We start from the raw sequence: 27,989 nt of genomic DNA on the forward strand, positions 1-27,989 counted from the left end.
TTCATTTTCACAATTTTATTTTCATATATATAAAAAAAGATCGACCATATTTCAAAAATCAGCCAAGATAACATGAAATCACCCCGAGTTATTTCTAAAACCGTTTTTTCATAACATAATGGAACATTTACTGAGAAAAAAAAAGGTCTGTCAGAAGTGTAGTTTTAAGTTTTTAAAATACATGGTGAGTAATTTATATCTAACCCATTTTCTTTTGAGTTTCAAGAACAGCCGCATTTAAAATAGACCTCCATGGTTTTAACATGCGTCAGCACAGTGGATTGTTACATCATTCAAATTTCCAAGGATTCACCTGGAACAGAAAAAAAAATGTGCAGCTTTTTCTCAGAAATTTATAAAAATATATCAGATATAGATGTCTCACCCTGTATCAACCCTTGAATTCAAAAAGCATTGGCACACTGGATCATTTAAACACATATACATGTTTCCATTATTGCTGGAGTGCAAAAACATTTTTTTTTTCCAGAAATACAGCCATCAAAACATTTATTACTTACAGTACATATTTACAAAATATGTCTGCTTGCCTAGAACTGGTTTTGTCGACTTCAGAAATCTATATTCACTAAAGCACCAGCCAATTACAGAAGTTCCTGGAGACAATCAGATAGTCTAGGAAGAAGGGGTGGCTTTTGAATACTAGTACTGTTTGGTTAATGTTATTGGGCTGATAGCATTACCACACATCTGCCTTTTTGTCTGGAAACATGAAAACAATTCCTGGAAGGCAATAGAAAAAGAGTTTGATCTAATTTTACCTGAAATAATTCTTCCAGTTACAAGGATGATTAAATCACAAGTCGCCGCAATCAGCAGAAAGCACCGAGCGTTGCATGTCATTTTACATAAAAGGGTTGGGAGGGAATGTGAAGAAAGGACTGTTGGACTTTTTATATCTCAATTCTAAATTACATCCTGATTCGGAAGCTAAGAAACCAGCATCTCTCTTGATTTTTACAGGAAAGGAATACCCCTTTGTAAGCAAACCCATTTCAAAAGAACAGTTACCGTATTCAATAAGCACCCTTTCTTTGTGCTCCGTGGAATTATTTTGAACTTTCTTAAAAGCACTGCAATCGTGGCCTACTGAACCAAAGGCACGCTAATGTACGGAAAACTCAATAGTGCTTTTAATCGGCGTTGATGTTGTGCACGCAGAAGCTGGTTCTATTGTGGCGTTTGTTTATACGTCTGCAGATAAACGGGCTGCTTCAGGGCTGGAGTCAGGACAACGTGCTTAAGAATAATAATTGGGCCCTGTGAGACTGTGAGATTATGGATACAATTTGACAGAGCTGTTTGGCCGCAGCCTGACTTTTTACACTATTGAAGATCACATTTGAAAACGCTTATATTGTGCCATTATATTATGAGTGCATGTCTATTTTCTTATAGAACCATTTTAGTTTTAGGAGAAACCTTTACATTTGCAGTATGGGCTCAATTCTTCACAATGGAGCCTGAATCTGTACCCTATATGGAAAATGGTTCCTTTCTCCATTTACTTTATCTCAAAACCCTTTGCTTGTCATATCATGGTGTCCTTTTACTTATATAAGCATATTCTATGTGTATTATTGAACACCTAACAGCTTTTACCAGTATTTCCAAATCTCCCCACAGACTCTTACTGGCAGTTTTTCAGTGGGTTTGTTTTTGCCTCTTGGGGCTACAGAAACCCACTTCTGATTTTGATCTGTAGATAATACGTGACAATTTCAAATACAATACATCTTTTGTGGAAATGTGTTTTTATTGTAATATATAAGCACAGTACATACTTTAGACAAGAGGCAATCATTCAAGCATCAGTTGAATGGGTTTATGTAGCCCCCAAAAGTGCTTGAGAGGTTAACGACAGCTCACACCCAGCGTGTCAACATTGTAACACTGGTAAAAGGGGAGATGTAGAAATAACTATGTAGCCAAGCTTTGTCAGAGAGCTACTCAGATGCTTCATCTCATGAAGACCTCAAATGGCAGAACTGGTACAACGGATCGATCATGTAATTCAAGTATCAGACAGCGACACACGGCTTTTAAATCTGAAGTATGTCACGTGGGGTTCTGATCATCTCTCCTGCAAGTCAAGATGCCCAACTGCAGACATTGTTTTGAATGCAAACCCAGCCAGGGTTTGATTATGACATTTTGAATACAATGTCATGCACCTGCTTCACTGTGTTCACAATTGCATGGGTGGAGACATGGCTGAACAGTGAAGCATCGGTAGGGTAGAAAATGGATTTCAGTACCAATTTGTTTAATCAAAGATAATCATCAAGCATGTTATAAAAGCTTTTTTCTTAGAAATGCCCATGTCATAATGTGCCTAGTCTTTAAGCTTGCCAATACTAGACTAATTCCTGTTTAGAACAAAACAGCACTGCTTATGTAAAGCAAAGCATTACTTAAAAGAAAAGGCCAACGGGATTTCTATAGTTTCATTCATTTCATAGAAAGTAGTCAAGTGTTTCGCGCAACAGACAAATGAGATTTGCCAAGGGTGATCTCTCGCTTTGAAGTTTCCGAAATTTGATCTAAAATTTAATTAAGTTGCCTTCTTATTGTGGATTTTAATTTCCAAATTAGATAACTTTGCTTTTTTACTTCTTACACAAATAAGAATATTCTCACACTTCAGAAAGAGCTGACTGTATTATGTAATATTGCTTTTTATACATTAAAGGTTTCTCAATTTTTTTTCTTTTTTCTTTAACATTTTATAAGTACAGTCTGGCTGGCAGGCATGCCAAATAAATGTCATGTAATTCCTTAAAAAAATAGATAACATTTAATGCTGCCTCAAACAAACAAAAACAAACACAAAAGGGATACAAAAACTAAACAAAAAATAAAAAATCGCATTACAAATTGGTGATGCTAACAGCCACATATCAATTACCATGTTTTAAATCATTGCAAGCCAAAAAAAGAGAAAAGAAAACGTGACAATACATGAAAACTACTCCGTAAGTGGAAAGTCCCATGCTGGTGTTTTGTAAAGTTTTTCTTTTTGTTTTCATTTGCTTTCGTTCATTTTTCTTCATCCAAAGAATGTAGAAGTTTACGTTGTAAACAGTTAAAGGATGCGAGGCTTTTCTAAGCAGTATGGCCTCTCTCTCGTGTTGATGAAGATCCCTGCAGGTTGTTGCTTTTGCAGCCCAGTCGGAGCTACAGTGACTCACAGGGGCTGCCGTGTTAGGCGTCACTCACTCTCGGCCTGCGACATACAACGCAAAACATAAAAGAACACTGTTTCAGTACACGCCCCCTTCTTCCTGGAAAGAAAAAGCTAACAACACCCCAGACAATTGTTCCAACACTCCCTCACTGCTGTCAGACACATTCCTGCTTGAAGGTCCCACCCGAGACCACCCAGTCAGCTTCACTCCCCCACTTCCCCCTGCCCCACACACGTCAAGCTCCAATTCTGTTCTTTCAGAATAATGCACAATACAGCCACAACAACAAATAGAGAACAGCATATATATCATTTCTCCATTTCCTTTCCAGCTTTCCAGTTACTTCCTTCAGCACAGGTGTAGCCAAGCATTTTGCACTTTTAATTGCGGGAACTCGGCAAGAAAGACAACAGGCAAAACAGTTCTTTCTAAGACATTTATTAAATACAAATAAAAAATAATACTAATAATAAAAGGAGCTTACAAAACTGAAAATTAAGGAGTTACAGCTATAAGGTATAAACACAGTTAAGACTAGCAACTTCACTAGTTCATGCTTTTTGTCCTGTACAAATCCAGATAAGAGAACAAGCCTCTGTTATAGGCTGTATCTGGGCAGTCATACAGGAGCCAATCGAAGCACCAAACAGTTTATTGCAGTCACCGCTGAACCTTTGCTGTAAAACCATTTTGGCAAACAAAAAACAAATGAATTCCAATTGCTATAATTCTTTCGTTTCTTTTTGGTGCACAAATTCCCAGCAATTGGGGTTACCACACAGCACAGTCATGTGAATAAAGACATTGGTAAGCTTGTTTAGGGGTACTAACAACAAGGAAATAACCAAGAATGTGGCCTTAAGGAAATCCTTGATTTTTGTGGCCCACTTGTTACATATCAGATCCTTAGCCTTTGGCTCCTTTTAAAATTCACCAGGAAACAAAAAGGACCATCAAAATATGGGTTTGCTACCGTTGCCAAACCGGTTTCACAGCAATGTAAAGCAGATCCAGTAAGAGATTTATAGCACAGCCTCAGACACCTACAAATTGCTGCACGCATTATGCATAAGTATATTGAAAGCAAAAACTCTTGTCGTCATCTTCGCTTTAGTGAGGCTCACCCACTTTGTTGTTATGCATTCAAAAACATTAGCAGAGAACTCAAATGGTAAAAAGATGCATGAATCCACTTCAACAGCCAACCATTACAAGTGTGTCAATGCAGGCCTTCAACTTCCAGGTAGCACTCAGTGAAAAGTATTTTTCTATGGCGTCTACATTAGAATCAAACGCAGTATTGTAAGGCAGCTGTTTTCATACTACAGCAGTTAAAGAAAAGGCTCTTGCACGCACAGTTACTTTTATCGATTACAGCAACATTTCCATAACATGATAATTTGTCAAAGGCGTATGTGTGGGAGCCTTCTCTATCTGCTGAACTGTGGGCTGCAGCCTAGACACGTGTGTTGAGATCTCGGCTCCTCTGGTCTACATGAGAACCATGAAACAGTTAGAAGGGCAACTGCATAACAAAGCACGAAGATAAAAATGAAAGGATTATACAGTGTTAAAAACCAAAAAGAGCAATTTGTAGACCTGTAAAACAGAGGAGAGGGAGTGCAACATTTCTAAAAATGTATGAAAATGGACTGTGGAGAAACAGTCTTTAATATCTGCAAAGCAACATCTTTCTCTGTGGTTTGTTTGCTGATGCAGGCTGGATTGGTGGTCTGTTTCTGCCCTATGTATTAATATTGTTTTGCTGTTTGCTGTAATATAACGAATAATTTGGTGATAACTTGTGGAGCCACCCTGATTTATTGCATATCTTTGATATAGAGTGGCTATAATGAAAACTTCTTAGCTTGAACTGCATAACTTTCATGGTAATTTTGGTATAGAGGGTCTGTAAACTTATAAACACAAGCGAGAGAAATCCATGTGTTTACGGAGGCCACTGGCACAATATTTCCTCTGGAGACTGAAGAAAGATATAATGTCAGTTTATTTTGAGCATCACATTTGCTATATTCACCCTGTGGCAACACCAGGAGCCCTTGTATTTAGTCACCAATTTCAGCAGGACTTTTATTTGCAATCCAGCTCTACAGTACAATGGGTGTAAATGCACTAAACATATTCTGCTGTTGTTAAATAAGCCTGTCTCAAAGTTCAAATTTTCTCTGAACTACATTTCACAACCTCTCTAAATGTACAACCAAAATTATTAAAGTCAGTTAACATGGGAGTACCAAATGATCACAAACCAGTTTGAAATCTGCAACTTCACAGAGTTGTTGATCGCATAACTAAAAGGCAGGCATACACATGCACCCAAATATTAATATACTGAGAAGTGTTGCCTAACATTGTAATCTATTGTATAAAACGTGGATTTTTGTTAACAGTGCTTGCATGAATGAAAAATCCTCTCCCTCAGAGAATATCCCAAAGATGGAATTTAATTCCCACAGTTTATAATCCCTATAATGCCAAGGCAATCACTCTAGACCCTATTTGTCACATTCTCAGAATTAATTTCACAGTAACCACAAACACATGCTTAGTGGATTCCAGGAAGATGCCTGAGCACAGATCAAATTCATCTCAAGTGTATTCCTGCCCTTGTAGGCTAATCAAATCTATGCTTGTTCCTGTAACCAAAGGGGACACCAAAATAGAAACGGTTTGTTTTTGTGCCGCTTGTGATTTGTACCCTGTGATTTGCTGTGCATCAGTCTCAGATGAAAACCATAAATCACAATAAAAATATATAGATCTGCAGAACCTTCCATCTTTTTGAAAAGGTCTGTATACATCTAAAAAGTATCCTCTGCTGTGACACTGGCATGGGCTTTGGCCACATTAATCTTGGCTGGTATCAAACCTGGGATTAAAGGCTGGTGATTTTAGGCAGCAAATCCCTGAAGTACCAGTTCCACAGGGTATTTCATTCTGAAACAATCTGCACTGCAAAACAACCCCTAAAACTGTTGGTTCAGTTTTTCCACATTCTATGCAAAACATGAGACAAAGTAATTTTTATAATGGCAGGATCTGATGTAGGCGGTTTTCAGATTGTGAGTGTCTACAAACGTTGCTTACCAGCTTAAAATGCATAAATACAACAGAATGATGATTCAGCCGGGCTTTGTACATATTACAATCAAATAAGCAATCAAACAACATAAAAAGGATAATCTGAAAAACATGGGACAGTCTCATTCATTTTATTGCATGCATCACTCATCAGGCTAAAGATGTTGTGCGCACTATGAACAAATCTGAGGGTAACTGGCAGCTATAAAATGTGTACATGTTCACAGTATGCCTCCTAAAGTTCTACTAAAGAGCTAGCCTAACTATTATATACAACCTGAGGTAGATAAATGTAACATTTACATCCGATGCATCGTTAACCTCAGACACCATGCCAGTCTTAATACACAAAGTTACAAATTACCTATTCACATCATCCAGACCTTTGCAGGGTTTATCCAAGGCATTTGCCCAAGAGCAGGAAAAGCTACAAAAATGGCAGATTCATGATAAACAAGAGCACAAAACAGACAATTGCATACAGTAACACTGCTGAAGGGTCAGCCAACTGATTTGCTAGTGCCAAGAATGATCTAAAATAAAGCACCAAAAGCTAAAATGAATGTAAACTTCCCCAGTAGTAGTAGTAGGTCCATTGTCAGCTTACATGAAAGCCTGTCAAGTTTTAGTAAAATGAGTGAAAAAGATAGATACAATGTTTAATTCTTTATTAATCTTTTTTTGCTATATAGTTTAGTTTTGTGTGTGTAAATTAAGTGTAAAAGGAATAAGCAAGTGAATTATCCAGTAAACCTCCAGCCACGGTTCAAGATTACAAACAAAAATGGGAGGAGTGTTGCTTCAATTCCACACAGAAAACAGAAGACAACGACGTAAGCAAGATAACCAACTAACAGCTCACTTTGATCATTTGAGGTAAAACCAGGGGAGTGGTTTCTAGCCAGTTTCAGTTTCAATTCAGTGAACAGGACTACAGGCTAATCACTAGACCTTCCTACATGGAAAGTAGATTTAAAACCTTGTCACACATCTTAACATTCATAATGAAATTTGAGATCTTAAATGTGAGATTTCCTAGGCGGGTTTTCAATGTTATTTAAATGTCATTGTTTGTAATGGAATATTACTCAATTAAAAAAACACTACATTGGAATAAAAGATGCCTGCAGAGTTTATGCTTTATGGAACTTTTCCATGTGACAAAAGCAACATGGAATAATGGCAGTATGATAGAATGTAGTGTAGGCTAAACTGACACTAATAGAAGTAAAATGCAAAATTGTGCCTGGTCCCTGCTTTATGTCAGTCAATTATCTTACTATGAATGCTGTTGTAATTGGCCTAATGGTTATTCCAATTATTTATTTGAAAAGATTAAAATAAATCAGAAGTTTTCAACCTTTTTTTTGGCACTAAAGGTAAAACTCATTTTATTATTTAAATTGAGGTTGGGATTAAAATCAAATGTGTGACCCACCTGCTATTTTAAAAAGCAAGAATGTGGGACAAGCTTGTGCCTTGATCCAAAGTGTGAGGCTCAGATACAAAGTGTAACAGAACAGATTGCTAAGACTTGTCGAACAATTAATTAATTTCCTTCAGCACAAAAAAGGTGTGCATGGCAACTATAATTATATTGTAAGATAGTAAGTGCTGATCAATGTAGGGCTAATACATAGAGCCAATTTTCATGTCATAGTTCACACGCGGGCCGGGCATCGGGCCTGTTTTAGGCTCCTCCTCCTTTTTATATTTTAGACATTAATTAATTAAAAGAAACTATGAGAAGTTGATGATGGTAAAACAAACATAGAAAGACGTTTTATAACCTATCACACTGACACGCATGACGCGAGAGCATGCTACCGCGCCTGTGCAGACTGGCTCGCACGGTGTTAGTGTCCCCGCCGACGGCGGCAGCAGCAGCAGCAGCAGCGTGTCTTCAGCGCAGCTGGAAGATACAGAAGAAGCAGGACTGACTGAAACCTCCACTGTGGATGCTGTGCTTGTTCTCCACGATGCTCTGTAAGAGACTGTTCTTCTGGCTGTAGCCATGTTAAGACTAGGAGGCTGTCTTGTTTTTCGTTTGATTGGACTTTATTTTCATTAGTCTAACTGTTGAAAACTATTGGAAATCAGAATGGCCATGTTCTGTGTGACGCCTTGTTTTTGAGGTAAGATAACCTGCGTGTTTTTATTTTTTATTTTATTTATGTTTAGATCGTACAGCCCATTCGTTCATTTTCCCACACGCCGTTGCGAGCAGCAGAGCAGCCTGGTCAGCTTGTCAAAAATGCCTTTTTACTGTGGTGGTGATAATAAACATTTAAACTAACATTGTGTGATATGCTTGAAGTGTTTTATATCTATGGATTTTATTGTAGGCAAATCAAGTGTTGATTTGAGAGGCTAAATTGATCAAACGTGATCAACTCACTGTCGGCCGCTGGCCGCTTGGTCGTCACTTTAAAAAACAAAAACTTTAATTTAACAAACAAAAAATGCTCCAAACATTTTTCTAAATTAACTTAATAAAGAAACTAAAATAAATAACTACATTGCCATTAAAAACAAAACTGAATTATTTTAATGGCTGCAACAGTAGTATAGGCTGTGTAATGGGAAAAAAAAACTCCAGCCGAGATTGTGATCAGCTGTTGGTCAAGGGCTGGGCTGGGGCCTGAGCGTCTCGGGCCAGGGCCGGGCTAGGGCCTAGATTTGAGGCCCATGCAGGGCTTTACTAATACACATGTATAACTGCAGAAAACATTGCACAGTCTTTACAGGAGATCTGGGATGAACATTTTATTAAAAGGAAGTAATTAAGTGGAATTCTCTGAGTCATTTAATTTGTTTTGTGTTTGATCCTGACAAATGGCCAGAAATATTTTATATTAAAGCATTATGTGCAAAGATTGTGCAAACATTCCTCCTTATTTTAACAAATGTACTACACTAGCACCAGGATAAGGGCACGGTCATCCCAAAACAATATATTTTAAAGCTATACTGAGTAAAAATGAATGTCATAACAGCCATTGCAAAACTAACACATTGACACTGCACAGCACACAACAAAGCCTGTGTCAATATCCACTGATAAACTGACTGCAATCTCTGTGGTCTGCTGTTGCTATCTCCCCAATCCAAACTCTCCAAATGCATTTTAACCATTAAGTTTGCAAATACACATGCAGAGAATACAGTAAAAACAGAAACATCCTTCTCTCGACTAAGTTAACTGGAATGTTGGAACTGGAACAAGAACAGCTTCAAACCTTTGTTCGATTCAAATGCAGAACACGCACTTCTCATTTAAAAAGAGTTAATTCAGGAAATAAGTATAAGCATTTCTGTATGCACGTACCTAGTGAAAATGTAACTATAAGGAATCAGTATGCATACAAAAAATGAATTATTTCAAAAAGCTTATAAAAGTATGCTGAAATGATATCAGACACAAACATGAAACATTTACTGTGTATATACACTCACCTAAAGGATTATTAGGAACACCATACTAATACTGTGTTTGACCCCCTTTTGCCTTCAGAACTGCCTTAATTCTACGTGGCATTGATTCAACAAGGTGCTGAAAGCATTCTTTAGAAATGTTGGCCCATATTGATAGCATAGCATCTTGCAGTTGATGGAGATTTGTGGGATGCACATCCAGGGCACAAAGCTCCCGTTCCACCACATCCCAAAGATGCTCTATTGGGTTGAGATCTGGTGACTGTGGGGGCCAGTTTAGTACAGTGAACTCATTGTCATGTTCAAGAAACCAATTTGAAATGATTCGACCTTTGTGACATGGTGCATTATCCTGCTGGAAGTAGCCATCAGAGGATGGGTACATGGTGGTCATAAAGGGATGGACATGGTCAGAAACAATGCTCAGGTAGGCCGTGGCATTTAAACGATGCCCAATTGGCACTAAGGGGCCTAAAGTGTGCCAAGAAAACATCCCCCACACCATTACACCACCACCACCAGCCTGCACAGTGGTAACAAGCCATGATGGATCCATGTTCTCATTCTGTTTACGCCAAATTCTGACTCTACCATCTGAATGTCTCAACAGAAATCGAGACTCATCAGACCAGGCAACATTTTTCCAGTCTTCAACTGTCCAATTTTGGTGAGCTTGTGCAAATTGTAGCCTCTTTTTCCTATTTGTAGTGGAGATGAGTGGTACCCGGTGGGGTCTTCTGCTGTTGTAGCCCATCCGCCTCAAGGTTGTACGTGTTGTGGCTTCACAAATGCTTTGCTGCATACCTCGGTTGTAATGAGTGGTTATTTCAGTCAAAGTTGCTCTTCTATCAGCTTGAATCAGTCGGCCCATTCTCCTCTGACCTCTAGAATCAACAAGGCATTTTCGCCCACAGGACTGCCGCATACTGGATGTTTTTCCCTTTTCACACCATTCTTTGTAAACCCTAGAAATGGTTGTGCGTGAAAATCCCAGTAACTGAGCAGATTGTGAAATACTCAGACCGGCCCGTCTGGCACCAACAACCATGCCACGCTCAAAATTGCTTAAATCACCTTTCTTTCCCATTCAGACATTCAGTTTGGAGTTCAGGAGATTGTCCTGACCAGGACCACACCCCTAAATGCAATGAAGCAACTGCCATGTGATTGGTTGGTTAGATAATTGCATTAATGAGAAATTGAACAGGTGTTCCTAATAATCCTTTAGGTGAGTGTATATACAGTGAGGGAAAAAAGTATTTGATCCCCTGCTGATTTTGTACGTTTGCCCACTGACAAAGAAATGATCAGTCTATAATTTTAATGGTAGGTGTATTTTAACAGTGAGAGACAGAATAACAACAAAAAAATCCAGAAAAAAACACATTTCAAAAAAGTTATAAATTGATTTGCATGTTAATGAGGGAAATAAGTATTTGATCCCCTATCAATCAGCAAGATTTCTGGCTCCCAGGTGTCTTTTATACAGGTAACGAGCTGAGATTAGGAGCACTCTCTTAAAGGGAGTGCTCCTAATCTCAACTCGTTGTCTGTATAAAAGACACCTGTCCACAGAAGCAATCAATCAATCAGATTCCAAACTCTCCACCATGGCCAAGACCAAAGAGCTGTCCAAGGATGTCAGGGACAAGATTGTAGACCTACACAAGGCTGGAATGGGCTACAAGACCATCGCCAAGCAGCTTGGTGAGAAGGTGACAACAGTTGGTGCGATTATTCGCAAATTGAAGAAACACAAAATAACTGTCAGTCTCCCTCGCTCTGGGGCTCCATGCAAGATCTCACCTCGTGGAGTTTCAATGATCATGAGAACGGTGAGGAATCAGCCCAGAACTACACGGGAGGATCTTGTTAATGATCTCAAGGCAGCTGGGACCATAGTCACCAAGAAAACAATTGGTAACACACTATGCCGTGAAGGACTGAAATCCTGCAGTGCCCGCAAGGTCCCCCTGCTCAAGAAAGCACATGTACAGGCCCGTCTGAAGTTTGCCAATAAACATCTGAATGATTCAGAGGAGAACTGGGTGAAAGTGTTGTGGTCAGATGAGACCAAAATCGAGCTCTTTGGCATCAACTCAACTCGCCGTGTTTGGAGGAGGAGGAATGCTGTCTATGACCCCAAGAACACCATCAAATGGGAGGTGGAAACATTATGCTTTGGGGGTGTTTTTCTGCTAAGGGGACAGGACAACTGCACCGCATCAAAGGGACGATGGACGGGGCCCATGTACCATCAAATCTTGGGTGAGAACCTCCTTCCCTCAGCTAGGGCATTGAAAATGGGTCGTGGATAGGTATTCCAGCATGACAATGACCCAAAACACACAGCCAAGGCAACAAAGGAGTGGCTCAAGAAGAAGCACATTAAGGTCCTGGAGTGACCTAGCCAGTCTCCAGACCTTAATCCCATAGAAAATCTGTGGAGGTAGCTGAAGGTTCGAGTTGCCAAACGTCAGCCTCGAAACCTTAATGACTTGGAGAGGATCTGCAAAGAGGAGTGGGACAAAATCCCTCCTGAGATGTGTGCAAACCTGGTGGCCAACTACAAGAAACGTCTGACCTCTGTGATTGCCAACAAGGGTTTTGCCACCAAGTACTAAGTCGAAGGGGTCAAATACTTATTTCCATCATTAACATGCAAATCAATATATAACTTTTTTGAAATGCGTTTTTCTGGATTTTTTTGTTGTTATTCTGTCTCTCACTGTTAAAATACACCTACCATTAAAATTATAGACTGATAATTTATTTGTGAGTGGGCAAACATACAAAATCAGCAGGGGATCAAATACTTTTTTCCCCTCACTGTATGCGTGTGTGTATCTACACATACATACACACACTGTATATATGCATATACACAGACACACATATCAGAGAGAAAGAGAGAGAGAGAGAGACACACACACACACACACACACACACACACACATATATATATATATATACATATATACATATACATATATATATATACATATACATATATATACACACACACACATACATACATATACATACATACATATATTATACATACAGACGTGTGTGTATGTATGTAAAACACTTGTTTTGTTTCCTGAAAAAACTTTCTTGATCTTGGTTAAACACATTTAAATAAAAACTAGAATAAAAGTCTCACACCTGGGTTTTAAACTTAAATTGGTAGAAATTCAATATAAGGAACACCAAAATTTGAAAAAAAACAAGACTGAATGGAAATGACTGAAGATGAGGAAAAAGATAAGGAAATAAAAGGAATATTTTAAAAGGGACAAGAACAAACAAGTTAACAGAATGTACAGGCTTGAGCTTTTTACCTTTGTACAATCATTCCAAAGTGTATAATACAATTGCTATATTTGGTACTTATTGTGCCTGCAGCCAAAAAGACCCTGAGATGTTACACTGTGATCTTATATGATCTCACTCTGAATTTTACACAGATGTTATTTAGTGCACTGTTTGTTCTCAAGAAATGTGCCACAATTCAGATTACGCAAGTACAATCAGCACCAAATAAAAATTTACCTTTTCTATCGGGTACTGGTGTAGTAAAACATATCTTGCTGTGCAATCTAAGTGCAAGCTTTACCCCCCCCCCCCCCACCCCGCCGTCAGTTACTGGAAAAAGATTCTCCAACATATATACAGTCCAACAGAAATTGCAGCCCCAGCCCCAGCATTAATGAGAATAGGTTTCCAATATAACCACCTTTTTCTTTTTCTTTCTGTTTCACTTAACTTCTGTTTCATCTTTTGCACCTTCTGAGTAGTGCCTGCTCTCCTTTCTTCTCTATGTCTTTTGCGGACACTGTGAAATACAAAGAATGTCTGCTGTCAGTATACACACCCTTACAAAGGCTAGATTTTAAAATATACCTAGTTTTAGATGTAGATAAACATTTTGTGTAGCATGTAGATAAAACAATTATATACATGGCCATTTTCATCAAACCATTTCACTTGCCCCTGCAGTCTTAGTACACATTTTTGGGAACATATGTGGAATTTAGGTTGGCAAAATTAGATTGTTATTGACAATACCGCACATGCTCAGGAGTTAGTGTGGCGTGCCCTTCCCAACATTGGCATAGCGGCACCTGTTCTTACTGAAGTCAATTCTGAAGTTTACCTTCAAGTTTTGCAGAATCATTTCACTGATTTTCTCATGGGCTATAGTGTGGATATTGCTGAAATTGAGGTGTGCTTAATCTTGACAGAAACGTGAATACTATACAACGTTTATACTGAGCTGTACTCTCTGATTACATAAAGACCATCTTCTTCGGCCTTCACTTCAATAAGGAAACCATTCCAGTCTACCCACCTGACTATGTTCCCATCAATACCATCTTTCTCCTTGCTGGACAAGTCTGTGACTGTGATTCTCTCAACCTCTGGCTCGTCCAAGCGAGATATCTTGTTCCCATTAAAGTTCTCCGTGGTGCGTTTGGGAGGCTGGGGTGGAGGAGAATATTCTGTGGCTGGTTCTTGGTCTTCTTTGGATAGCTCCTTCCACTGTTTCTACAAAGAAACAGACAGATACAGGAGCATCAAATGCCATAATATAATTTGTCCGCTTATAAAAAAAGGAATCCAGTACTTTGTAATTATGTTACACAGTCTAAAGAACATGTAACACCGAATTCCTGGTATTCTATTCAAAGTGATGTTAACCAAGAACAGTCCTATTTTTAAATGCAGAATGACTGGAGGCTTACCACATAATTATTTCATTAGCAACACACTTTCTTAAACCCACCTCGTCATCATATGAACTGTACCAGTGTCTCAGTGTCTCGTACCTGAACAGAAGAGTCTCCCATGATGTACTTGGCACCCTCTATTACTGCCATATAGGAGAACCTCAGCTGGTCGGGAGTCTGGATGAGACCCATTCTGTACTTTCTCATGTCAAGTAAAATCTTCTTGATGTCCACAGAGGTCGGGTCTTTCCTCTTATCCATCTGCAAAATGGCAAGAGTCGAAATGTTTTCACCGTGGCTTTTCTCCCAAAATACTTGTAAACAAATTCTATAGCATTATTCACAAGAATACAATCAATAGCTCACATAAACATTGCATGATTCACACTTCCCAACATCTGTCAGAGGCAAGAATATGCATGTGCAAATTGTGCAAATGAATGAAACTACATGCATGCCTCTGTATAAATGTCTTAGTCAGTTTAAGATTAATGGATGTTTTTCCATGGTGATGATGGAGTTGATGGTGTACAGAATATACACCTATGCCTCTATTTTAGATAATTATGAATGATGATGTTTAAAATACGAGGTATTAAGGAGCCTTTACAACCTATTACATCTCTGGAGAGAACATTTCTTATCATAGAGCAAATATTTATACAACAAATCGAAAGCAACTCAATTTCCAGGAATTATTTTAAATTAATCATGAAAACGATTTTACCGGACTTGATGCAAAAAGTCTACTTCACGTAACTGTAACAGCATGAGTCAGTTCTTACCAAGAGAAGACATGTGTCCACCAGGGAAAATGTCCCAGACCTTCCAATCCCAGCACTGCAGTGGACCACCGCCGGCCCGTGCTCTGCATTGAGAGAGCCAGACTCACGGACTTTCAACAGGAAATTGAGAAAGGACGCCGGTGACTCTGGTACCCCAAAATCTGGCCATGTGGTGTAATGAAAGTGATATATCTCTCTGGTCTCGCCTGTCTGGAAGCCAAAATGACAGCAGATAGGGAATAGCATTAGGGAACATTCACATTTACTTGTAAAAAAGATCCATAGACATGGTAGCATGACACTCAATGAAAAATCTGTACACTGTGCTCAATGTTATACTTTATCAGTTGAAAATAAGAAAAAATCGATTTGGCACTGCCTGAAGGAATACTTCCTGTTTAACATTTAGGTATGAAACACTCTCATTTCAGTAAACATACATTTTCTGAAATTTTATATACAATATACATACACATATCACTGTTATCTCTATACAAGGGATTACACACTGTATTGTAAGTAAAGAAAATAACATTATACAACATACATTTGTGTTTTCAAGCCCCAGAACTCGTACTGTATAGTAAGATTTTATGTCTTCAGAAATTAGCGTTAAATGAAATCCTGCATCTGTAAAGTACATTTCTTGTTCATCATTTGTCGGCCAGTATTGTGCACATTTTTCCTGTGACAGGACAAGAAAGAAAAATGAAATTACAGTATGGAACACAAACATTTTAAAACATAAAAAAAAAAACTGCTCATTACTATAAATATACAACACTAATCAACCAGGCATTATAATACATCCAATACTTGAGTCACAGCAATAACTATTTTGTAAGGGATCTTGTATGACTGCACCCATTAGACATATTCAACTGCATTTGTGCTTCACCGTGAGACAGCCCGAGTGTTTTGTTGACATTCCTTTTTGGTGTATTTTCATAGTTTGTAAATCTTTGTTTTCCTGTTATAAGTATTTCTTACTTAATCCATGGCCTACTTTATATATATATATAAAAAACAGATTAACCATTCCAAATATATTAAATGATATCAAGTGTGCACTGTTACTCATCAAAACCCTATTCATTGTGAAACCAGTTACCTTTTTCTCTCCAAATGATTTTTTCCTGTGTTTTTATCTCTGTATATAATTCCTACATTAAACCATTTAAATCTCCCTCTCATATTACAAAAAAAAATTATACACTGAACTGTACCAGCATGTAAACCCCTCCAAAAAACTGAGAAAAGTACTTTGAGAGACAAAGAGGGGGAAAAGAAAGTATAATTTAGAACATGTTTGGATATGTCTTTCTGTTTCTCTTTAGACTATTATAATCCATGCTAATTTACTTTTCAGAATGTAAAAAGATGTCTCAAAACTATTTGAGAGGGAGTGTTGTGGGACAAAAGTTAGTGTCACACAATGCTGTGAGCACAAACAATCATTCCAATGACCAATATATTCTGAAGAAATCTGCATCCCTTTAAACTTTAGAAAATTATGTTTGGTAGTTTGCATTAATATTGAAATCCATGTGGACACAACAAAGTACAATAATTAGAGTTCATATTCGGCTTTGTATTTGTTGAGGTTTGTGTTCTTCTGACTAAAACTGCCAGAAAAAACAAATTTTCAACTGATTAATGTAAACATTCAAAGCAGATGTTGGGCCCAGAAAAGGTTTTCAACATAAGGAAAAAATAAAATAAGTGAAAGTCTAATGACAGAAAACACAATGTCTCTGGGTTCACCGACAGGACATGGATATACGGTAGCAAGTCTCCTTGTATTTCAACCTGAAGAAAAGGAAAGAGAAGTATGACTTACTGATCCTTTCTCAATGACTCTGTTAAGCATTATGACAGCTCTGCTCTTCTGATCCCATATCATCAACCAGAAGTGACCGCAAGTGTTACGAAGTGGTCCCTGTGGAAACATAAGTGGAGTCAGCATTTTATAGAAAATGGAAATTGAAAAGAAAAAAAAAAAAAGGTTTAGGAAACTATAGAAGTGTGTTCAGATATTAGTTAGTATTAAACGGTATGAAAATTAGAAGAGACCAGCTTTACTAGTCATATCATCATATGCTTTTTACTAGTCATATCATCATATGCTTTAATCAGTCAATTCTATACCGGAGAGAAAAAACTATTAACCATAACATTTAATTCTGTCCTTCAGATATTAGGAATGGTAGCATTTGGATGAGTGTGGAATTTTTTTTTTTTTAAACTAAATATGTACGTTTATTATTCTGTGTTCTGCAGAGTTGTGACAGAAAAAAAAGGACTTCAGGAAATGAAACAGAAATGTTGCCTAGATTTAAAATCATGAAAAAAAGAAATTAAAAAAAAAAAAAAAAAAAAAAAAAAAAAACCACAGACCATTTTAAAATTGTAAATGGGCTACAGAAGAAAAACAAAAACATTGGGGTTGAGAATAGATAAGTCATCTGCAAACAAATATTAAATGCCACAGATACAAATAATATGGCCTAAAATATGTATAAAAAACACTTTTTGATGCTCTGTCAGGCTACTTGCAAAACAATGTGGTTTTCTATTCCCCATCCCCCCCCCCCCCCCAACACACACACACACACACACACACAAAAGAACTCCTCTCAAATTAACTTTCTTCCTGTAAAAAGGTCGTCTTTCAAGTCAAGTTGAGCACTGAGGCTGCTGACTGCATGGCACGATAATTCAAGCAATACATACAGAAACAAACAGGGGCCTTTTCAGGGAACGAGCAAATAACTTATTTCCAATTCATTTTAACTCAATTAAGAATGCTAAAAAGTGTTGACCAGTATAATGAACATTATCAACAAGCATTTTTACAATCACCATTTTAGAGAGATGTACAAGTAATCTAATAACTTGGGGACAAATTCACTAGAAAAATCTAGTTCAGAACATAGTAACCTACATTACCAAAGCAGAAAATAGGAGCTGAAATATGGCTATATTCGCAGGTCTTCCAGGCCTGGTCAAATAAAAGCACTTTTCTCCACCTATCAATTTTTAGATAGTATGACCCAAAGGGGATTGGTAGTATTTAGAACAAATGGAATTGCTATAGAATATTAAACTGAAAAAGAAATCCCTACACATATTTCCACAAATTTTACATATTAATTAATGCTACGCAAGGAGTCTTCTGCCCCAGGCTACATACATACATAAATATTATGTATACCAGATTCTGCTGAGTCAACGCCCACAGGTCTGAGCAATCGCCCATCCCCAACTTTGATCTGAAATTCAAATTTGTTTTCTGTTAATGCTCTGAGGAAAATAACCTTGGTCAAATAATGCCTGGGGAGAAGGCACAGTCAGAGTGTGGCTTATTATTAAGCAAAAAAATAACCAAACTTTTAACAGTACCTACAAAATTCTAAATATATTATGGAGCTTATATTTAAATCATAAAGATTTGGTCAATGGTTGCACACATCCTTTCACTCTGTTAATTTCCTATTTTTAATATTCACAAAATAATAACCATGTATTGTAAGGTGTTGCAATTACTTTGATCCATAGAATCCTGCACTGGTTATTCATGAAGATGAATGAAGTAAAATGTTTTGACAAATTCAACCATTTCATATCCAATTAAATCACTATGGCAAGTCTTATTTTATCATGCCTTAAAATAAGTTAACCATTTGGATTGCTTTACTGATTGACTGTACTCTGATATACCTTTGAATTATAAGCATGCAAAACATTTACATCATTCATCTATCTCCTGTTAAAATGGGACAGTATTCACCCCTAGGAAATCAAATGGCTCAGCAGAATCTGGGATCTATAGCCATCTAACTATCTATGTGTCTCAATGCACAAACAAACAAAATCCACACAGACTAGAGAGTAGTGAACAGATACCCTAGCCCAAATTTGACAACATCTTTTAGGTATGGGCCCACACTGCGATGGCAAAATTAGACAATGCTTATTCATTGTGTCGACGAGATCAGCAATCAAGGGGAAAACGATTCTTCCAAGAACTGTCCATTTACCACAGATTACCTGAACTGCACTGTTCCCATGTAGGATATTCCCAACCACATCCTCAGAGGCCATCCTAGAAAAAACACTTGCAAGGACTCTATGCCAAAAATGGACTGCAATCCCACAGGACATGATTGCTAATCTTGTCCTCACGTGATTTTAAGAATTGATTTAAAAAATAAAAAATAAATTATTCATAAGTATTAAAATTTGTTTTGATTGTTTTTATTATTGAAATGTAAAATACTTACACCAATAAAACAGTATTCACTATGAGCATGTCATCACCTTCCATTAAGTCTGATGTGGACAACAAAGAATAAACTCCATTGCATTCTGAGATACTACCAAGTACCAGAACCCAGAGTGAATTTAATTTAGAACATATTCATGCTCGTGCATTGAGGAACCTACCTGTGTTAATATGTAGTTTCTTTGGGCTTCTTCCATTACCACCAAGCTTGCATTGATGTAATCATTATCAGAATTTTCTAGTTTAACACGACTGTGGTCAACTGAAACAATAAACAGAGAAGTATGTTACAGAGAGAAGAGTAATATACTCTGTAAGCAAAACAAAATTGCAGCAGCGAAACAGGAATACTGTTAATGAAATTAAAACCAAACACATTATGACGGTAAGCCTTTGTGCCAACACCTATCACAGAACAGAAGTACATTTTGAAATTAAATGTATTCATAGTGTTACATATGATATGAATAGACACTTCGCTTTCTCACACACTCATAGTAAATGTAAACTGTAATAAGCTAAATCAATCACACACTGAATGTATTCTAACCTTTGTTGTGCATTTTCATTCAGAATTCATACATTTATTAAATTAATTATTCACAAAAACTCTCCTTTCTGTGCTTCCCAAACATATTTGTAACATAATTCTGCAGGGCTACAGATTGCCTTGAAAAGCCTTTGCTGTAAATCAGTCTCTGCTGACAGAAACAATAAGGGCCCGTTTTATGGTAACCCACAGCAGCATTATTCTCGGAAAGCATTACATCACCCTTCAGCGAGGGCAAGCGAGAAAGATCTTTGATACAACAGAGACCTTAACAGCACAGACCTCAGCAAAATGAGGCTCCAGAACCACCGTGTAATATGTGGGGGGGAGCTTTCTTCTAATCTGGGTTCATTTTGGGTTCACACGCATTAATCTCCACTCTAAAAGGCATGTGAATTTAGGCAATGTTCCATGATTCTTATATAAACTATAGCCTAATGTGTGAAGGTTTGACGTAGAAAGATTAACCTTAAATGTGGCATTAACTACTGTAAGTGTGACATTAGCCAATAAAAAGCTGTATAATCAATTATGCTTAAATAATCATCATCATCATAATCATAGTTATTTTAAATTGAACATTTCATGACAAGAAATCCCTAAGAAATGCAAGGAGAATGGAAAGAGGAAAAAATAAAGATGAAATCTAAGATTAGAACAAACGCATGAGAAATAATACATTCAGGCTACCTTATCACAGTAAATTAATGTATAAATAATAAGTCAAATTAAGCACAGAACGACAGAAATATATCCTAGGAGAAAAAAGCCTGATCACCCATACCTCATAAATAGGGCACTTTCATACCTTGACCTAGTTCACTTGCATGCAATTCGGTTAACGGTTATGCGGACCAGAATTCTATTGGTTTCATGTTGCACTTTTCCAATTATGCTCGGTTCTCATTCAATATATTTGAGAAGACGTTGTGTACAGATTTTACTTTTTAATTAATTGAATTTAATTGATTTAATGAATTGGGTGTTTTTATTGTATAACTGCAGAAAAAAAAAACTGAACATTAAGAAGTAACTTCAACTGAAAACACTTTCTTTTGAGAAGATTTGTCAGTGACATCTAAAGAATATTACAAGGATCGAACTATGGCATCTACTACAGAGGCCTGCCTTTTACCATACCTTAAGCTAGCATTTCAACCACATTTCAACCACAGATAGTCAATCAGGTGATTATGAAGATATTAATTTCTGTAATAGTTCACACAACAAAGTGACACAACTGTGCAGTTTATATGCGCTTGAATATGTCACTTCCACAGTTTGGTTCTCTGTTTGGAGTGGTTAGTTTGCAAGGGCCTGTCTACACTACATAATCGATCTTCAGAACCATACTGATGATCTAATTGTCCAGTTCAAAGTGCCCACACAGAAGAACGATTGCAATGCTTCATGATACAGTATCCCAGCATGCACTGATGTTTACAAAAAACATGGGTGCAGGATAATAAACAACAACAGAGAAAAACAGAGACAGCGGCACATGCAGGTTTTGCTCCACAAATTTGCAATGAACATCACTTGGATGCTTTCCTGTTGTGCAGCATTGCAGTGCCGATGCGCCAAACATAACCAAACATTTTGGGAGTGTGGAGGACACACACCAAAATTAGATCGGTTATACGCCATCTACACTCCCTAATAACTGTACTACCTTATACGATCTAATTTAGAACCAGACTGTAGACCCCTGAGGTAGTCTGGAGTACAGTATTAAATTCTCTGTAATGTAGATGCAACCGTATTTAGCACATTTAATAGGTTAAAAGCCAACTAATACTGTTGAAATGCATAGTGTAGACTGGGTCTAACTGAATCAGAATGGGGTTGCTTTCACATTGCTAAAACATTGGCGCTGCAATGTTGCTCACAAACATACTGTGCTCGCTTTCAGAAGAAACAAGACTAAACCGTTATGTTTAGTATGATCTGCATCCTGGTGCCATCTGTCACTCACAGATTTCACATATCTCTCAAAACAAACTGAACCACACTTCAATCCGCATCAAACCGTAGATGTGAAAGGCATGGAGGCATGGAGAACAGATCATTAGCACTTGAGCACGGATTGCCTTGGGAAGTGTAGTAACAAACAAAGGTAAAATGGACCTAGGACATTCAAGGGTCTGGTTCAGTAGGGTCTTGAAGTCAAGAGGAGTGGAGAGAAGCTAAAACATTCAAGAGGTGTGGAGAGAAGCTAAAACATTGTTATTTAAAAAGAAGCAGAATTTTGGATGTACTGGACTCTGAAATGTGTGCTATGAAATAGATTTTAACATCCATTTCTAACAAAGATTGTGACTGGCTCAGCACGTTCACACTAACAGCCTGGACAAATAGTAATATTATTATAATACTAATATTCAGGAGGAATAAATAAACACACACATAAACTGCATAAACAAATTGCCCTATATACAGCATGTAATTCAACTTTACATAGACTGATTAACACAACCACATAGGGTTATGTTTGGGGACCTTACTGACAATGACTATTAACTGACAAAAAAAAGAAAAGGAAGCTTTAATTCTAGCTTTACAATTAATATACAGTGAGGGAAAAAAGTATTTGATCCCCTGCTGATTTTGTATGTTTGCCCACTGACAAAAAAATGATCAGTCTATAATTTTAATGGTAGGTGTATTTTAACAGTGAGAGACAGAATAACAACAAAAAAATCCAGAAAAACGCATTTCAAAAAAGTTATATATTGATTTGCATGTTAATGAGGGAAATAAGTATTTGACCCCTTCGACTTAGTACTTGGTGGCAAAACCCTTGTTGGCAATCACAGAGGTCAGACATTTCTTGTAGTTGGCCACCAGGTTTGCACACATCTCAGGAGGGATTTTGTCCCACTCCTCTTTGCAGATCCTCTCCAAGTCATTAAGGTTTCGAGGCTGACGTTTGGCAACTCAAACCTTCAGCTCTCTCCACAGATTTTCTATGGGATTAAGGTCTGGAGACTGGCTAGGTCACTCCAGGACCTTAATGTGCTTCTTCTTGAGCCACTCCTTTGTTGCCTTGGCTGTGTGTTTTGGGTCATTGTCATGCTGGAATACCTATCCACGACCCATTTTCAATGCCCTAGCTGAGGGAAGGAGGTTCTCACCCAAGATTTGACGGTACATGGCCCCGTCCATCGTCCCTTTGATGCGGTGCAGTTGTCCTGTCCCCTTAGCAGAAAAACACCCCCAAACCATAATGTTTCCACCTCCATGTTTGACAGTGGGGATGGTGTTCTTGGGGTCATAGGCAGCATTCCTCCTCCTCCAAACACGGCGAGTTGTGTTGATGCCAAAGAGCTCGATTTTGGTCTCATCTGACCACAACACTTTCACCCAGTTCTCCTCTGAATCATTCAGATGTTCATTGGCAAACTTCAGACGGGCCTGTACATGTGCTTGCTTGAGTAGGGGGACCTTGTGGGCGGTGCAGGATTTCAGTCCTTCACGGCGTAGTGTGTTACCAATTGTTTTCTTGGTGACTATGGTCCCAGCTGCCTTGAGATCATTAACAAGATCCTCCCGTGTAGTTCTGGGCTGATTCCTCACCGTTCTCATGATCATTGAAACTCCATGAGGTGAGATCTTGCATGGAGCCCCAGACCGAGGGAGACTGACAGTTATTTTGTGTTTCTTCCATTTGTGAATAATCGCACCAACTGTTGTCACCTTCTTACCAAGCTGCTTGGCGATGGTCTTGTAGCCCATTCCAGCCTTATGTAGGTCTACAATCTTGTCCCTGACATCCTTGGACAGCTCTTTGGTCTTGGCCATGGTGGAGTTTGTAATCTGATTGATTGATTGCTTCTGTGGACAGGTGTCTTTTAACGAGCTCAGCTCGTTACCTGTATAAAAGACACCTGGGAGCCAGAAATCTTGCTGATTGATAGGGGATCAAATACTTATTTCCCTCATTAACATGCAAATCAATTTATAACTTTTCTGAAATGTATTTTTCTGGATTTTGTTGTTGTTATTCTGTCTCTCACTGTTAAAATACACCTACCATTAAAATTATAGACTGATCATTTCGTTGTCAGTGGGCAAACATACAAAATCAGTAGGGGATCAAATATTTTTTTCCCCTCACTGTATATATATATTTATTTCTGTATTTAAGCACATTTAATTCATTCAACCTTGTTTCCTAGTGTAATTCTCCAGTGGTTTGGTCTGACAAATTAGCATTTGCATACTTTTCAAGGTTCTGTTATGCAATACTTACATGGGCTGACATCTCTGTATCTATTTCGATTTCTGTTCTCTGGATACTTTGCCACTCTGTATGGATATTCATGTGACTGGTTACGAATTTCCTGAAAACAAAAACAGAAAAAAAAAATCAATATAAATTACAGATTGCATTACTTTTCTTCATTTTCTTTTTTTATAAAAAACATTTTGCTAAAAAAAAAAAAGTTCTTAAGATTTCACTGTGCATTGGAATCCACTGGTTCCAATTTAAAGTACTGATAGTAGGTAATTTTGTCTTTCCATTTATTCCAATGTGAATATGAATATGAACTAGAATCACATTCCTTATTTGCAGGAAAAACAACTAAAAAAAACACTCTTCAAAAGGTGCAAAACCCATTTCTGATGAAGGTCAATAACAGATTGATGTCACAATATACTTGTTCGTGCAAAAATATCTTCTCTCAGTGCTGCTTCTTTAATAATTTACAGTAAAAGTGTGTTTTAGAGTAACAGATAGCTAAAAAAAAACAAGGAAATAATTAAAAAAAACATTAGAGTAACCCTTGTCCTTCCCAGACATGTGTTGTTAGCTAACATCAAATCCTTCAAGCAAGTCACCTAGCTGCAGCTTCAACTTCTCAAACAGTAGAAATACAGGTCCCTATAATTGAATTTGTGTAATGACCAAGAACACACATAAAACATGACTGAAGTATAAGCAAAATTCCACTTCATCCCAAATAATTCATCCAGTCTCTTACTGAAAAATCAAAAGTCATATCTAGGTTTCTGATCAGCAGGCTATATTGACAACATCGCTTATCAAATTACCACAATACTTTAAAACAGGAACTCCGATACAAGATTAAATACACACAACACACAAGTTTTATTAATGAGTTTTCCACATGAAAAAAGCATTCATCTTCCATAACAAACAAAACAAACTGTAAACTCATCTTAGAACAAAGCAAAACTTGTTACTGACTTCCTGGAAAACATTTTTTTTATCCCGTCAGCTTCATCAAAATGGAACAGCATGACTAAAACCTGAGTTACTGAGGCTGATCCATGAGCCCACCTATTTTGTGAAGATAACCAAGACCAAGATATAAGTACCTATAACATATAATCATTGCATTATTGTTATATATCTTACCACACAAGAAACACCAGTATAAAAGAGTAGGCCTAAGTGTATGTAAAAATAATGTTATATATTGTATTCATTTAGATCGCCCGGAATAAGGGTGTATTTTTTAATTGAAGCATTCTAGATAAAGTACCTAGAGCCCTAACCACTATTCCACACAGCTGCCCTATATATTTGTTTGTACAAAAATAGCCTCTCTCAGTGATTCTGCATATATGGCATCTTAAAATAGTCATACAAATGTATTTTCAATTGTTGCTGACCCCAAAGCACTTAATGACAGATAGTTTGAATAAAACACCAGTTAATATTAAGTGATAACCAATAAGGTAGTTGTTATCCTCAAGCTTAACTGTATTGTAAGATTATGTATGGCTAAATACCCTATTACTTAAGACTATTGTTGTGGTAGTCTCAACACAAAGGTACGAAATATATTAACCCTAAAGAAACAATTATGTCCTGCCCTTTGTAATACTATTTAAAGGATGTGTTTTTCTTTGATGAACTGAAACTTATGCCATTGATTTTCTCAATAAAAATACTCCTTTTCCCCAATGTATTTATTTAAACAAAGGCATCAGCTTAACTATATATTAAAATCCTTCGGAAAGTAATCTAAAACCTCCAGGAAAACATTTAGTGAAGCACATTATTACAAATGTAAAATCGTTTTCATTAAAATGTGTAATTTGTATTATCATTCCTCAAATATGAGATACTAGAAACGACTGAGCCTGATTAAGGGCCTGCATCAAAATTGAAATGCCTACATGTGTTGCAAGACTTGACACAGGTGGGAATGATCATAGATAACAAATGCAGGGTTATAATAATAAAAAAAAGGTTAAAATGACTCTAAAATTTATCATGATCCAATTACATATCTCTAATACACAAACAGTTACCAAGGGCTACCCAGGAGCTCATTGTACATCTACCAATGGAAGAATAAAAAAAAAACTAAAAAAAAAAAAACTTTGTGAGTTAGTTGAATTGACACTAGCATTGTTGAATCAGAAATATATAGATTGTTTACAGGATTCTTGTATCGTTCCTTTCTTTTAAGAACAGGAGCAAGTTCCAACAGCACTGCCGAAGACAGACGCATTTGTTTTTAGAAACTAGTTTTGCAGCTGTTATCTCCATACAATGATTTCCTCCATCCCTAGATGCCTACACCATATTTCGTCAAAAGATGCAGGCGAGATTATCCCGTCGCTGCGCATTCACAGCACTGAAGTAATGACTTAATTGATGGCATCCTAATGAAGTGCGGCACTCGAGGCTGCTCTTCCGAAGCCCCACTTCTCAGAAACGGATCAGCGCACGTTTCCGGAAGCGATCTTTGTAGTTTAAGTTAGTTCATCAAACTAATGGTGATACAACTACTGTTGGCGAATGGTTATATGTAATATATTATATATATATATATATATATATATATATATATATATATATATATACACACACACACTAATTATATACATTATGTTGTGCTTTTTCTTACACATGGTAAACATCAGGGAGTTGGAGACAGTCTTACAAGTTACCAGCAGTAACATTACACATTTTAGAAGTTGCCAATACTTAGGAAGACATTACTATGTATTTTATTCGTCTTGTTTTTGCATAATTGACGCTTTAAACAAATGACTGCATTTCTCTTAAACCGAGGCGCGCGCCCGCAATTCCTGGTAAAGCCGAGACTGTGCGCATGCGTTCGGCTTTACCAGGCATCGCCAGGGTAGCAAGCGCGCAGGCGCTCTCCGCTCACGGCTTCAGTGCGCGCCGCCGAGCTAGGCTGCGGCCCAGGAACTTCCTAGAGGAAAGTCGCGACACATTCAAACGTAACAGAAACACGCAAGAGAGAAACCACTCGACACTTACAAGGTACAGATTGTGCCATCGGTCCGCTGAATCCATGTCTCGAAACTCCCGGTCCATTGTTAGGCCTCGATATCCTGAAATATACGTTAGGTTTTAATTCGTGTTATGTACGTCTTCAATCACTACACATCCTCCAATGCAGCCATTCGTCGGAGCAGAGCGAAACAAACTGCGTATCCGTGTAACTGACATCAACACGTCTCCCTTGCGCCTGCGCGGTGCGAGGGTCCTTCTCGGCTCAACCTCTACTGTACCGGTGGAGACGTGTTTGAATGGGGATTGTTCCGACGAAATGAATATTATTAGCAAGACAGGTGTATTTTTAGCTGGACGTGTAAGGCTTTCGGTTAATCATTCCCGCCCACAGTTACTCCCTTTGTTCCGACTTGCCAAGAATTTGTAACCGCATGCAAGAAACATATTCAAATTGTGGATCGTGTTCGCTCAATTTAAATGATATCACATTAAATACATATATAGATGAGCGAGAAGTCGAGCCGGATCCGGATTTAAATGTCAAAGCGTCTCTTCGGTCTTCCTTTTTGGAGTCACTCATGATGAAAACATCCGCATTATCTATGAAGGCAGCTTTATTAAACATATGAATGGCTGTGTGTGTGTAT

The 27,989-nt window shown here is 37.7% G+C and overlaps 1 protein-coding gene across 2 annotated transcripts; it reads right to left on the reverse strand.

The window, feature by feature from the left end:
- On the reverse strand, nt 1-27,665 carry LOC136713909 (tyrosine-protein phosphatase non-receptor type 2). Of its 2 annotated transcripts, XM_066691158.1 has the most exons (10): nt 27,367-27,661; nt 24,352-24,442; nt 19,711-19,811; nt 17,105-17,203; nt 15,812-15,949; nt 15,265-15,474; nt 14,579-14,740; nt 14,101-14,297; nt 13,486-13,584; nt 1-3,247 (listed from the first exon to the last, which is right to left on the reverse strand). In XM_066691158.1, exons 1-10 carry the CDS (start codon nt 27,421-27,423, stop codon nt 3,226-3,228), a joined length of 1,176 nt encoding a protein of 391 aa, XP_066547255.1. In that variant the 5' UTR covers nt 27,424-27,661; the 3' UTR covers nt 1-3,225. The 2 variants fall into 2 exon arrangements, with proteins under 2 accessions (XP_066547255.1, XP_066547254.1); XM_066691157.1 differs by lacking the exon at nt 1-3,247 and having other exon boundaries at nt 12,818-13,584; nt 27,367-27,665.
- Between the last annotated feature and the right edge of the window lie 324 nt (nt 27,666-27,989).

This window comes from Amia ocellicauda, chromosome 18 (assembly GCF_036373705.1).
Source record: "Amia ocellicauda isolate fAmiCal2 chromosome 18, fAmiCal2.hap1, whole genome shotgun sequence".
Taxonomy (NCBI): Eukaryota; Metazoa; Chordata; class Actinopteri; order Amiiformes; family Amiidae; genus Amia; species Amia ocellicauda.